We start from the raw sequence: 14,130 nt of genomic DNA, 5'->3' as shown, positions 1-14,130 counted from the left end.
TAACCTCAGGTGATCCGCCCGCCTTGGCCTCCAAAAGTGCTGAGATTACAGGCATGAGCCACAATACTTGGCCCTCTCATCCTTTATTTCATTAGTAGACTTTCTTTACAGCCGATCTTCAGTGAATCATGGTAAGACAGACAGCAAGAGCTGTGCTTTTAGAGCTTGATTTAATTCTCAAAGTACATTTCTCTGCAGCTACTAAAATCTCATTTTATTTAAAATGTTTTCATTTATTGAAACTATGAGTCATTTGAATTTTTCACTTCCGAAAAATGGATGTAGACAATGATGGTAGTGCCAGTGGCCACAGCAAGAACAGAAATGGTGGTGGTGGCCTAGGGGAATAACCAGACACTGAGCCTGACACCACAGCAAGCTCTGGCAGGTACAACCTAATTTAATCTATACAACAATTCTAAGAGGTAAGTATTGTTATCCTCACTTTACAGTGAATAAAATAATCCTAAGGTTATTTAGACACTTGCTCAAGGTCTCACAGCTAGTAAGTGGCAAAGGTGGGTTTCAAACCAATCTGTCTCCTGAGCTCTCTTTCTCAGTTCTGATTTTACATTTCCTAATCTATCATACCTCCATTTGGGGGGGGGGTCTTGTCTAGGTGTGTCTTTACCTGAAAAGCTGGCAGCCCAGGTAATGTTGAGGTTGAAATTTTTGGAGGCATTGATGAACATGTCCAAATCTCTGTTTTGCTGATGAGAGGTAGAAATTATTAGAAAATTAATTATAAACAGTTTCGGGATTTTAAAATAAAGCAATAATTAAATTTTATTACTCTAAAGGTTCTGAATCACAAATATTTTATGATGTCTTTAGAGAAGCTCACAGCAAATTTTTAAACCAATTTTCCTTAATACAAGCAATATATCCCAATAAAACTTCAACCCCTCCCATAAAAGTATATGTAATTTAATGCTTTCTCAAATACCTAACTGAATGAGAAAGTGCCTTTTTAAAAGGCCCCTATCAGAGCACAGTGATATCCATCTTCTGACCTGTGTTGGAGAATCAGCCTCCTAAGAATTCTCTGGGTAGCTGTTTTCAAATGTCTGAAGTTCATGCCTATCAGTAAAACACTTGATCAAGTGCCCTAAATTATATTTATTTACAACTGAAACCCCTGCAATTCTGAACTCATAGATTAGATACAGTGTAAAACTTCTCAATAACTGGAAACAGTCTTTAAAAAAGCATATAAGGCTGAAATTTACTAAATTTAAAAAATAATTTTATTATATTCATGATTTGAAAAATACTCTTCTCTTACTAAAAATGTTATTTCAAGAGAAATATGATTGAAAATGGTTTCTTAGTTTTGAAAACCTTGTCTACCACTTAGAGATACAGCAGTTCACAGGGCTAATCTAACTTAATTTATTTTGATTCTTGGTTTTTTTGTTTTTTTTTTTGAGATGGAGTCTTGCCAGGCTAGAGTACAGTGGCACAATCTTGGCTCACTGCAACCTCCACTTCCTGAGTTCAAGAGATACTTTCACCTCAGTCTCCTGAGTAGCTGGGATTATAAGCACATGCCACCACATCCAACTAAGTTTTGTATTTTTAGTAGAGATGGGGTTTCACCATGTTGGTTAGGATGGTCTCCATCTCTTGGCCTCGTGATCTACCGGCCTTGGTCTCCCAAAGTGCTGTGATTATAGGCATGAGCCAACGTGCCTGGGCTGATTCTTGGTTTTAATGCTTAATAAAGATATCGCTGAGGAATCTGTTAAGCCAATGGTGGAAGTGAACTGTTGGTGATGTTAGGTAAACTATAACATTAATTTTTAGTTTTCACTGAAATTTCACTAGTAAATCTCTCAACTGGGGTCGATTATTTTTGCAAACTAATTGATGTTACGTTTTTATCTTTGACAGATGAATCCAACTGTGCTGAAATTATTCTTTTTTGTTTGTTTGTTTTGAGACGAAGTCTTGCTCTTGTCCCCTAGGCTGGATTGCAATGGCGCAATCTCGGCTCACTGCAACCACCACCTCCTGGGTTCAAGTGATTCTCCTGCCTCAGCCTGCTGGGACTACAGGCGCCTGCAACCATGCCTGACTAATTTTTGTATTTTTAGTAGAGAAGGGGTTTCACTATGTTGGCCAGGCTGGTCTCAAACTCCTGACCTCAGGTGATCTGCTCACCTTGGCTTCCCAAAGTGCTGGGATTACAGGTGTGAGCCACTGCCCCAGCCCTGAAATTCTTAAAAGATCTTAAGAGGGGTTAGAATAAGATTTTTAAAAGTGTTGTTCTGATCATTTTAATAGCCACAAAATCACAACAATGGAAACATTTCCAAACAGCTATTTTTAAAATGTGATCATTAAACTAGAAGTTTCTCTCACATTTACCTTCTCATTTACTGATAAGACCTCACCTTCATCTTAAAAGGACAGCTCAAGGGTTTACTTATTTGTATTTAGTATTTGCTGGCAGCACATAAGTAACAACTATAGTCATCCCTCGGTATACGTGGGTCATTGGTTCCAGGACCCCCAAGCATGCCCAAGTCCACACATACTCCAGTCTGCAGTCTGCCCATAGAACCCTTGCATATGAAAAGTCCACCCTCCATATACTCAGGTTTCACATCTCACAAATACTTTATTTTCGTTCCACGTTTGGTTGAAAAAGTCTGCGTGTAAGTGGATCCTCACAGTTTTAACCTGTGTTGCTCAGGGGTCAACTATACGTCTTTCCACAGAAAGAATCAACAAACTTGAAATCCTTGTGCTTTCATAAAAGAACATATGCATGTGGCTAACTACTAAGTATTCTGTCATAAAATAAACAGTGAAATCCAGAAAGGTCCAAATATTTTCCTGGTTGCTTCCCGCCTGGTTAAGAAGTATTACAAAGATTCTACTATATTTATTTTTTAATCCAATTAATAGCATCAGTTACATCCTGAAAGATTTTGAGGACTTCAAAAACTTGCTTATGAGGCAGTGGTACTTTTGTTATAATCTTATTCTAAAATCTTTAAGAAAAAAATTCCAGTCAAAACAGCCACTCAAATGATATATTAATCCCTACAGTTTTTGCATAAAATATTTTCATTTATTATTTTTACTTAAAAAGCAATTTACTCTTGAGAATGTATCTTTTCTAGTACACTTTTTCTTAATTTTATCATTAAAATAGAATATTAAAAACAAATCCTACTTTCATTTAATTGTACAGTAAACATGCCACACTATGGACTTTGTTCTACGTTTAAAATTAAATTTAGCAATGTTTATAGATAACACTTGTTAACAAGGCAATACACTTTGGCTTACTGTCCTATTGTTTTCCATGTATTATTTGCCACATTTATTGTTAATGGAATTTTGTAATGGTAAATGGCTTTGTGTATGTTCATGAGAAGTAAGAAACCTCCAAGAAGTTCCTAAATAATTTACCATCAAGTTTAGCAAAATTTCTTTAAGTACTGAAGTGGGTACTGCATGGCTTTATATTTCTTTGAAGAAGCTGTACTGATGCATCTTCGTGCTCCATATGCTTCAGTTTTAAATGTCACACGGTGTGGGCTTCCTTCTACTACTAGGTAATACCTTAAGGCATGTTGGGCTTCATCGTTAATGACAGCAGATAAAAATCCACATTCAACATACATATTTTAACAATTTAGATTATTCCTGGCTAACTTCTTTTTGGACCCAACTAAGCCTTTGCTGTTTTGCCTCCTAATGAAGCTAAGAGCTCACTCTAGGAGGAGTGTCCTCTCCTGTGCTGTCTGCTTGGGCCTGCATCACTGCCATTTCAATCAGCAGCGTCTTTAAGCCTCTCATCGCTCTTGAGAGAGTAAATCCAGGCTCTGGTGTCTGTCCTCTGATGGTGGAGTCCCCTATCTGTATGAGGCCGTGATGGGCTGACAGGCAGATTAAGTATGTGTGGATTCAACATCAGTCTGTGTCTAAGATCCTGGTAAATCTTATTACCCACCGCTCTTGCCTTTCACGTGGAAAAGAGATAATGAAGATTCTAATACTTCTTTGCTATACCTCTAGAGATATTCTCATGTACTCCAGTCTAGAGAGCACTGCTAACGCGGTACTTCTAACCATAATGACCAAGAAAAAGATCCAAACAAATTCAAAACAAAACAGGAAGACTTAAAAAAATCTTACTTCATCAGGAGTAGCCACAAAATTAATAGCTGTGTAATAGCGGTCATCTTCCTGGGATAGACTAAAGGTGAACTGATAGTCAATAAGAAGAGTATCTATGGAAAGAAAGAAATGCATATTTAAAAACCAAAAAAACACACAAAACAGAACAGTCTAAAGAGACACAGACTGCTGTCCTTATAAATTAAGTAACAAGGAAAGCATTTTAACTCACCTATACCCAGGTTCCTCAAAGAAAATCAAGTCTGTTGGCAGTATGATTTTATTTGGGTTAACCCATCAAACCGTTTTAAAGAAATGACCAGTTGTCCAGCTTCAGCATAATATCAAATAACATCCATAATTATCTGCAAAGGCTATTAAAAGGGTATTCCTATACTCTTTTCCAACTATATGTCTGGTAAGGCCAGGTTTTTTCACGTGTTTAACCAAAAAGATGTATTGCAACAGACTGAATGCAGAAGCAGACATGAGATTATGACTGTCTTCTATGAAATATTGGATTCTAATCATTCTAGGGCTGTATCTGACTGTGGTTTTAATATCTCCATTCCAAATAACTAATAATGTAGGTTTTAATGTGCTTGTTGGCCATTGTAATATCTTCTTTCATGAAATGTCTTTTCAAATTTTTGCCTGTTTTTAATTGGAATTGTCTTCTTATTCAGTTGTAAGAGTTCTTTCTGTATTCTGGATGCAAGTTCTTTAACAAATATATGATGATTTGTCAATATTTTCTCTAGTATGGGTTTTTTGTTTTTTGGGTGGTTTTTTTTCTATAAGTTTTAAATTTTTACAAAGTTTCATTAATCTACTTTTTTGTTTATGAATTATGCTTTTAGAATCATATCTAACAACTTTTCCTTACCCAAGGTCAAGATGTTTTTCTCTTGTTTTCCTCTAGAAGTTTTATATATACAATATATATATTTATTATTTATTAAAATCACTTGTGAATGTGACTTTGTATATACATTTACATATTTATATATAAATAATATATAATATATAAAAACATATATTTATATAAAGTCACATCCACAGGTGACTTTAATAAATTATACATATATATATATAAAGTCACATTCACAGGTTCCAAGTGGACATGAATTTTGAGGGGATGTTATTCAACCAGTACAGCAGGTATATAATTACAATGGATATGCCATAACATTAACTCCTTTTTTCTGGTCTCATACTCTGGTCTACCATGTGGATTCTCCCACAAGAGAAAACACATTTACCCATAAAAACCTGGTCACTTTGCCAGGCTCACCTTTCACTCCAAGGTGGTTAACACAAATCAGTTCCAGAGAGAAGGATGAAAACTTCAACTATATTGTAAGAATTCAATTTTTTATCTATATCCTAAAACATGAATATGATGACCCCAAAGGTTTTAAGAGAACATAAACATGGAAAGGCAGAGATGCACGCCTCTCTGCTCTCTCCTGCTATCTGCTATGAACACATTAACATGAACCCCAACCACAATCAAAACAGCTTAAAATAGTTCTCCTATATGTAGTCAACTTAAGAGAATGTAAACATATCAAACCAGGGAACACTTCATAGGTGGTTGCTACAGTCTTACAGCACTTGCCATTCTCAAACCATGTTAAAGTAAACAATGAAGTTTTACTGAACTACTTTGCTTCTAGAAATAAGAATTGCAAAACCACTTACAATAACATGTTCCTTTGAGAGGGTTTCCCTGATATCGATTTTCTACTTCACATCTGGGGGAAAAAACAAAGACTATTTTTTACTGCTATGTAAAACAGAAACTGAATTCATTTTAAAACCAGCAGATTCTTTTATATAAAGTACAGATAGTCTGGAGTCATTATAATTGCATCCTTACCATAACTCAGTTCAAGTAGTCTCGGAAGAGCACGCATGAATTTTCAATACTGACTGCTCAGCATTTCACATGCCAACTATATGAGGACAATTGACAAGCATTTGCCAAAGCAATGAGAGAAATCTGAATGTAATAAACCTATTTATTACAATGAAAAACACGTTTTCAATTTTGTGTGGACTACATATTCTTCTAAAAGGGCAGTCAAAACATTCTTCAAGAACTCATTTGTCAGTTCTTTCCTATGTTCCATGGATAAACTAATTCTGTTCTTTAACACAAGTGAGAGAAGACTAAATACCAAGAATTACTGCTTTTTTAAACCCTGGAACAAGTGTTCACCAATCTATAGAAAAAAACATGTTCTACTCAGTAAACAGTTTCCCCATAGGTATCATCTATAAACATCAGCAAAACCCAGTCTCCCACTTCATGAAGCCATTTAGGTAAACACAACAGCTATGCACCAAGAGGAAAGGGGGAAAGCTGGTGACAGCCTTTCCCAGGCACGCTAAGATAGGCATGCTGCGTCCCTTCAGCCAGGGTGATGATAAGCACCTGCCTACATCTGTGATCTTGAAGGAACTTGAAAGTCTTACTTGATGTCCCCTCATGTCTTTGTTGTATCAGCTAACTGATGGCAAGAGTGATTAATTTTTCTCTATCACAATTTTCTGTTTAAAGGAATGTGGACCTAAGGGTTAAATTTAATCTTGGATTAGACTTTTCTTCACATATTGGCTTTAGGGCAACATGAAACTAGTAAACGTATATGTAAACTATAAAAGTAGACAGACTAATCCCTGCTGAATAGCACTATCTATGATGTCTCAATCACTGGTGGCATTATTACTACTGTTCTTTAAGAAATAATGATGTTTGCAATGATTAATCAGCTCAGTGTTTTGATACTAAACACTTTCAATCTTTTCTTGAGAATGAGTAAATGTGGATGCATGAGTTTTATGAGGTTTCCCAGTGAGACAGCCAGGTTTCCCAGTAAGACATTGATTGAGGAACTATCCTTCCTGTTTCAACTTACAAGGACACCAAAAACAGTTATTGCTAATCCCACTATTGACAGATGGGGAGAACAGTGATTTGCCTTAAGAGCACCTTGCTCAGTGGAGGCAGCACGAGGTCTGAAACCTTAAATATGCCTGATGCTGCTACACCTGCATTCTAATGGATGGGGACTCCAAACTCTCTACAGGAAGATGCCTGAAACACGTCACCAAGAAAAATGCTTGAGTAATGGGAGATGTTAAAGGCAAGAGGATCATTTCCACAATCAGACAACCAAATGCCAAACAAATGCCATCACCGAAACACTAGCTCTTCCAACTCTTTGGGAAAGGGTATAATCTCTTGACACAACAAAAATCAAGTAGTTGCTGAAGTTAAAACGACTAATCCAAATGAACAACCCAGGAAATGTCAGTATCACTCAAACAAAAATGTGAATTTAAGAGCTATTAAGGAATTGCTGCTAACCCAATGACCTCCTCAGTATGGGGGTTGACCTGTCTGAAGTAGAATGGGTAAGATTTCAAACTAATCAACCCAAGGATCCCTCAGAAACCACAGCAACAAGATACAGGGAAGGGGGTGGCTCTGAGGGTGGGGTTCAGGCATCTGCACAGCCTTTTGGTCCTTCCTGGTGGTACAGGGAGTGTGGTACTCACAGCTGGCACTCTTCCCCCTTGACGCCCTTGGTGGTGCAGAAGCACTTGCCCGTGTTGGTGTTGCACAGCGACGCATGACCATTGCACTTGCATGCTGCGGAGAAGGAAAAGGAATGGAGGTCACAACTGCCTTAAAGGATTCCGACTATTGGAGACTGTTTCCAAAACAAGCAATGTTTTCTGAAGTGAGTGCAGTAGGAAAGACAGTAAGAGCATTCAATGGGTAAGATTCATGACTCTTCAGTTAATGATAATAAAGTACAGGTAACATTAAAGGAACCAAAGTCAAAGGACAGGAGGAAAGTGAATGCTGGTTCCCACTGCCTTCTGAAGCAATCACTATTTTGATCTCTTCAATAGACTTTTTCACTGCTATGATTCTTTCATTCATTCAATAATATTTGCGAAGCATCTCTAGAGTGCCAGGTGCTGGGTGTGGGGACTTAGACAGAGCCTCTGCCCCCAGGAAGGTGCTCTGGAGGTGACTGTCCTCTGATGGAGGGCTGGTCTTGGCTGAGGTGCCTTCTCCACAATGGTCCCATTTGGAATCACCGCAGGGCTCAGAACCAGGATCTAATACCAAGGTCGGTGCTTTAGGGGCCCTCAGGATGTGCCACCTTTGCTTCACCCTCTCCTTTGCCTTTATAGAAAACAGCTCTTCCCATCTCCCTCCTCCAGCCATCTCACTATCTCTCCTTTTATCATCTAGCATAATATAAGCTGTGATAAATATTATACACCAGTTGAAAAAGGTGAAAGCCTTTTTGCTCAACACCTTTTCACTTTATACCCTATTTGGCTGGTGAATAAATTAAAGGCATTCAGCTGGAGAGAAGTACACTTTAAAAATAAATCCTTTGGGGGAAAAAATCACCCAAAGAAAACTCTAAACCAGAATAGTGCAGAGATTAACAGAATGGATGCTGAAGTCAGAATCATGAGTGTTTGACTCTTGGCTCTGTTGAGTCTGGGGGAAGGTATGTAGTATATTAGTGAAAAGGAAAGACCTTAAGTCCAGCTGCCTGGGTTTGAATCCAGCATCCTCTACTTGGCTCTTCTGTCAATCTGGGCATGCTACTTAACCTTTCTGAGTTTCAGCTTCCTTGTGTATATGATGAGGATAACAACAGTACCTATCTCACAGGGATTTTGTAATAATATGTGTATGATGTCTCAAACACAGTAAGCATTTAAGAAATCATGGCTACTAAACTAAACTTACCTAAAGACTACAGAATTTTAAGACGAAAACATCAAAGACCTGGTGCAGTTTACAGTATTCTAAACACCATACTTTCTGCTGTAGATTAGGACTCTGAAAAATAAGGCAAACTTTAAGTTCCATACAGTTGTACTCAGGCCCTGTAGATCTCACAGAGGAAAATGTGATGCTTCCAGTTGGCAGCCGCAGATGTGGAGATAATGGCATCTGGAAGTACAACTAGCCCAGTATTTAGGTCAGCATGGACTGGACATAGTTCTCAGCTTGTCCACATCTCACTGGGCAATTTACTTAATCTTGGGGATAATATAAGAACCTGTATCTTTAGAGGGCCCCTAAAGCGCTAACCTTGGCACTGAATCCTGGTTCTGAGCCCTGCGGTGATTCCAAATGTGGCCATTGTGGACAAGGCATCTCAGCCAAGACCAGCCCTCCCTCAGAGGACAGTCACTTCCAGAGCGCCTCTCTGGGGGCAGCAGCTCTGTCTGTGTCCCCCACCCAGCACCTGGCACTCTAGAGATGCTTCACAGATATTTAATGATACACCTGTACAATGCCTGGTACACTCTTACCACTCTGTTACGTACTCTGGTTACTGTCTAATGGATAAAGTCTATTCACAAAGAGTGGGCAAAATATTTTTACTGAGTACCTTTTAATTTGAGCAAGAACTTTTACTTAGGAGTAGTGGGAATGGCCTTAGAAGGGTAATAAGAATTGCCCACGTCTACTGAGTGTTGACTAGTGTCCTGCAGAACATGTGTCATGTACTGCTCTGACTGCTTTCATCTCAACAACCACCCCATTATCATGAGGAAGCTGAACCGCAGGGAAAGTAAGAGACATACAGCTATAATACTGCATCTTTCCTGGCTGGTCCTGGATCAGATTCTGAAGGACCATGCCAAAGAGTCTGAAGTTGGGATCTAGGGAGTAGGTAGAGAGTTCCCTATGTTATTTATTTTTCTTGCTCAGAACTCTGAACAGTCTTTCAACTATAGGACTCATTACGTTTTTTAGCTGGAAACTAGAATTAAAAAAGCAGTTCATTGGTATCACTTGTCAAAATTTTTGTTCTCATAATAAAATGTTCTATTGCTTACAGGCTTCTATGTGATATAACTGGGGAAACACAGGACAATTTTTTTTGAGACTGAGTCTCACTCTGTTGCCCAAACTGGAGCGCAGTGGTGTGATGTGCTCTTGGCTCACTGCAACCTCCGCCTCCCAGGTTCAAGCAATTCTCGTGTCTCGGCCTCCCGAGTATTTGGGATTACAGGCGCCTGCCACCACGTCCAGCTACCTTTTGTATTTTTTTGTAGAGATGGGGTTTCACCATATAGGCCACGCTGGTCTCAAACTCCTGACCTCAAGTGATCCACTCACCTTGGCCTCCCCAAGTGCTGGGATTACAGGCGTGAGTCCCTGTGCCCAACCAACATGGGACTATTTTCTTTTTTCGAGATGGAGTCTCACTGTGTCGCCCAAGCTGGAGTGCAATGGTGCTATCTCAGCTCACTGTCACCTCCTCCTCGAACATGGGACTACTTAAATCTTTAAAATACACTAGAAGTATTGAGGAGTCAGGCTCCTGGTTAAAAAGCCTGTGTGTGGTTTTTCAGGCCTGACCATAGGCAATGACACAGGCCTTACCCGGCTGCCCCGGAGGAAGGCTGCCCTCCCCATAGCATACCTGGGGCAGGGCCTGAGTGTGGGGCTCTGAGAGAGTTGCAGTCAAGGACTCAGGCCCACATCATGGGTCATACTTATTCACATATTTATATTCCTAGCCCTGGGGCCTTTATTCCTAGGCTTCTTAGCTGAGGCCTTGGGCTGAGGTCTTCTTCAAACCCCAAGGCCTCTTTATGGGGGAGGAGGGGGAATTCGGAAGACACTTTCCCAACTCTGACTCCAACCCAGGACTTTCCCACTCCTAGCCCTTATGCCTTGCCCTCCCCACAACCTTAGGCTCCATATACTGCTGGAACCTTTTGTCCGGGCTCTCTCCTCAGTGAGATGAGACCCAAGAACCCCATGTCTGAGCTGATCCCTGATTATTGACCTGTCCCTGTTCAATGGGGGAAAAAGGAACAGGAGAAGTTGGCACTTTCTCTGGCTTTGGCCCCTTGCTCATACCACTGCAGAATGCGGTCAAGGCTTAACTCTAATATTTTTGGCTTGTTGCTTTAACCAGCTACTCTGAAACCTTGGTTCTTTCTTCCAGCCCAGCTGAGCTTCTGACCAGTATGACTTAATAAGAAATGTGGTATCCAAAACAAAGTGGCTTTTCCCTCATAGCTATTCAAGTCAAACAGAAGTTTTGCGTTCCACACCGATTTGCCATGAGTAAACCTTTTTGACTTACGCTGACATTTCCCTCCGTTGGTAGGATCACCATAGAAGCCAGATATGCAGGTCTCACAGTGCTTGCCCGTGGTCAGGTTCTCACACTTCTCACAGATGCTCTGATTGATGCATTTACTGTGGCCATTGCATTGGCAAGCTAGAAGAAAAAGAGTTTCCAGAGGTCTGTCTCATAGAACTGCATGGAGTAAGTTCACTAAGATTTATCTGTAACTATCTCTGTAGTTATCTTTGATAAATCACCAAAACTGGCCCACTAAAAACTAATTTGAGAAATAAGATAAAAATATCAAAAATGAGCTAGTCCAGGAAAATTGAAATGTATCACAGCAAGGTGAAAGCCCATAGTGATATTAAAAAATGTTTGTTGTTATTTATTGTAAAAAATAATGTATGCTCATGATAATATATTTAAAAAACAGAAGAATGGGGAAAGATCGTATATAATCCAACCACCTAGAGACCACTGTTCACATTTGATATCTTTTCTTCTGGTATTTTTCTATATAGTATTACACAATTATGTGCATATTAATATTCACTTTTCTCTTTTAACTTAGATGACAATTATTTTACCACATTAATTATAAACAAAACTTTAAATGGCAGAATGATTTTGATGAATCTTAACAGTTATTTAATCATTGCCTTATATTATAACGTTCAGTTTGCTTTACATTTTTCATTAATAGAAAAATAACCATCTTTACAGATAAACATTTCCATAAGTGGGATTACTAAGACTCCTAATGGACACAGGACTTTACAACTAGAAAGGTATGTGAAGCTTGGACCTCTGAGGACTGCTCAGGACAGCTGCACAGGCTGTGCACTATAGAACTCTAGGGGGGAATGGGATGGGGGAGACATTTACATAATGCACAACCTGTACCACTGTAAGCAAAATCTGATTCTTCAGATCTGCCTTGGTTGATCAATGTGATGTAGTTTTTCACCATCTTGGAAACCTTCCATAGCCTTGTACTTGTTCTGTTTATACACCTGTTAGTATTTGAGTGTTTGAAAGAAAACTCAGCTGGGTGCGATGGCTCACGCCTGTAATCCCAGCACTTTGGGAGGCCAAGGTGGATGGATCACCTGAGGTCAGGAGTCCGAGAGCAGCCTGACCAACATGGTGAAACCCCGTCACTACCAAAAATACAAAAAATTAGCCAGGTGGTGGCAGGTGCCTGTAATCCCAGCAGCTCGGGAGGCTGAGGCAGGAGAATCCCCTGAACCCAGGAGGCAGAGGTTGCAGTGAGCCGAGAAAGCGCCATTGCACTCTAGCCTGGGCAACAAGAATGAAACTCCATCTCAAAAAAAGAAAAAGGAAGAAAGAAAAAAAAGAAAAGAGAAAGAAAGAAAACTCAAGGCAATGTGCCAGCTATATTTAGGTGGCCCTACCACCTAAGGCTGGGAGGCACTTAGCACACCCAGGAACATGCTAAATGCATCCAGGCACCCGGGTCCATTGCTCCATCCTTCTTCCAATAAGGGAGGAGCACAAACCAGTCAACAACAGTCCGAGTGGACCAGAGCTTGAGTGTCCTGAGGTGGCATGCTGGTCTTCCAGGACATCATACCATATCTTCACAATAGCTCAGCACGCCCAACCACTGGCCAGTATTGACAGATCTATACATTTGGTTATTAATACAAATTAACCTTGAGGATTAATCAGTACAGGAAAATTCTCAATCTCCAAATACCACCAGGATAAATATACACAGCAACAAATCCTGAAGGAAAGGTTAATGCAGGAAATATGAGAATGAAAAATATGAATTTTAGTACATTCAACAAGGCTTAAATTATTGCATACATAAGAGAGCAAGCAATAAAAAAAAACCACAATATATTTAGAGCCCTTACAAAATGTAAAAGAATAAATAAAACCAAATAAGACAGAAAAAAATTTTTAGCAGGTTAAATAGGAGACTATATATTGCTTAAGAGTGACCTGCAAGAAAATACTATGAACTGTATGTTAACACATTTGATTACTGAGATGAAACAGACAAATTCTAGAAAAACACAGATTAAAAAAACTGACTCACTCCGAAAAAGAAAATCTAAATAGATCTATAACAACATATCAATCATTAAAAATTTTCCCACAAAGAAAAAGCCCAGGCCCATTTGATTTCACTGGTGAATTCTATTAACATCTAAAGAAGAATTAACGATAATCCTCGACAAACTCTTCCAGTAAACAGAGGAGGAGGAATATGTTCCAATTTACTCTAGCAGGCCATTACTACCCTGCTATGAAAGCCGGATCGTAATTACAAAAGAAGAAAACCACAAACTTATATCTCCCTCATGAATACAGACACAAAATCCCCAACTAGCAAATAGAATCCAACAGCAGATTAAAAAGGAGTATCCACCATGACCAAATGGGCTTTATCTGAGGAATGCAAAACTGGCTTAAATGGGTTAGGGTTAGGGTTAGGTTAATTAATTAGTTTAATTAATTAGGTTAATTAATGCAATACATAGTATTAATAGAATAAAGAACAAAAACTGCATGATCCTCTAAATAGACACAGAAAAAGTATTTGACAAAATCCAGTATTCATTCATTATACAAACCCTCAAAAAACTAGAACAGAAGGAAACCTTCTCAACCCAATGAAGGGCATGTATTAAAACAAATCTAAACCACTATCATATTTAATAAAGACTGAATTATTTTCCCCTAAAAAAGGAACAAGACAATGATATACACTGAAAACTATAAAACAATACTAAAAGAAAGTAAAGAGGTAAATAGAAATCCCAGGTTCACAGGCTGGAAGATTTAACTTGTTAAGATGGCAAGGGCCAGGCATGGTGGCTTA

At 39.0% G+C, this 14,130-nt stretch overlaps 1 protein-coding gene across 1 annotated transcript in view; it reads right to left on the bottom strand.

The window, feature by feature from the left end:
* Positions 1–14,130, bottom strand: part of ATRN (attractin) — a 163,190-nt gene that overhangs the window by 48,660 nt on the left and 100,400 nt on the right. Inside the window, exons 19-23 of the mRNA XM_017504810.2 lie at positions 11,289–11,426; positions 7,702–7,795; positions 5,839–5,891; positions 4,153–4,247; positions 632–710 (exon numbers count right to left, since the gene is read on the bottom strand). Of these exons, the coding sequence (XP_017360299.1) occupies positions 632–710; positions 4,153–4,247; positions 5,839–5,891; positions 7,702–7,795; positions 11,289–11,426 (459 nt within the window). The remainder of the gene's footprint in view (positions 1–631; positions 711–4,152; positions 4,248–5,838; positions 5,892–7,701; positions 7,796–11,288; positions 11,427–14,130) is intronic.

This window comes from Cebus imitator, unplaced genomic scaffold, assembly GCF_001604975.1.
Source record: "Cebus imitator isolate Cc_AM_T3 unplaced genomic scaffold, Cebus_imitator-1.0 Scaffold328, whole genome shotgun sequence".
NCBI classification, from domain to species: domain Eukaryota; kingdom Metazoa; phylum Chordata; class Mammalia; order Primates; family Cebidae; genus Cebus; species Cebus imitator.
Note: the sequence above shows the minus strand (reverse complement) of the source record. Positions and strands in the feature narration are given on the sequence as shown.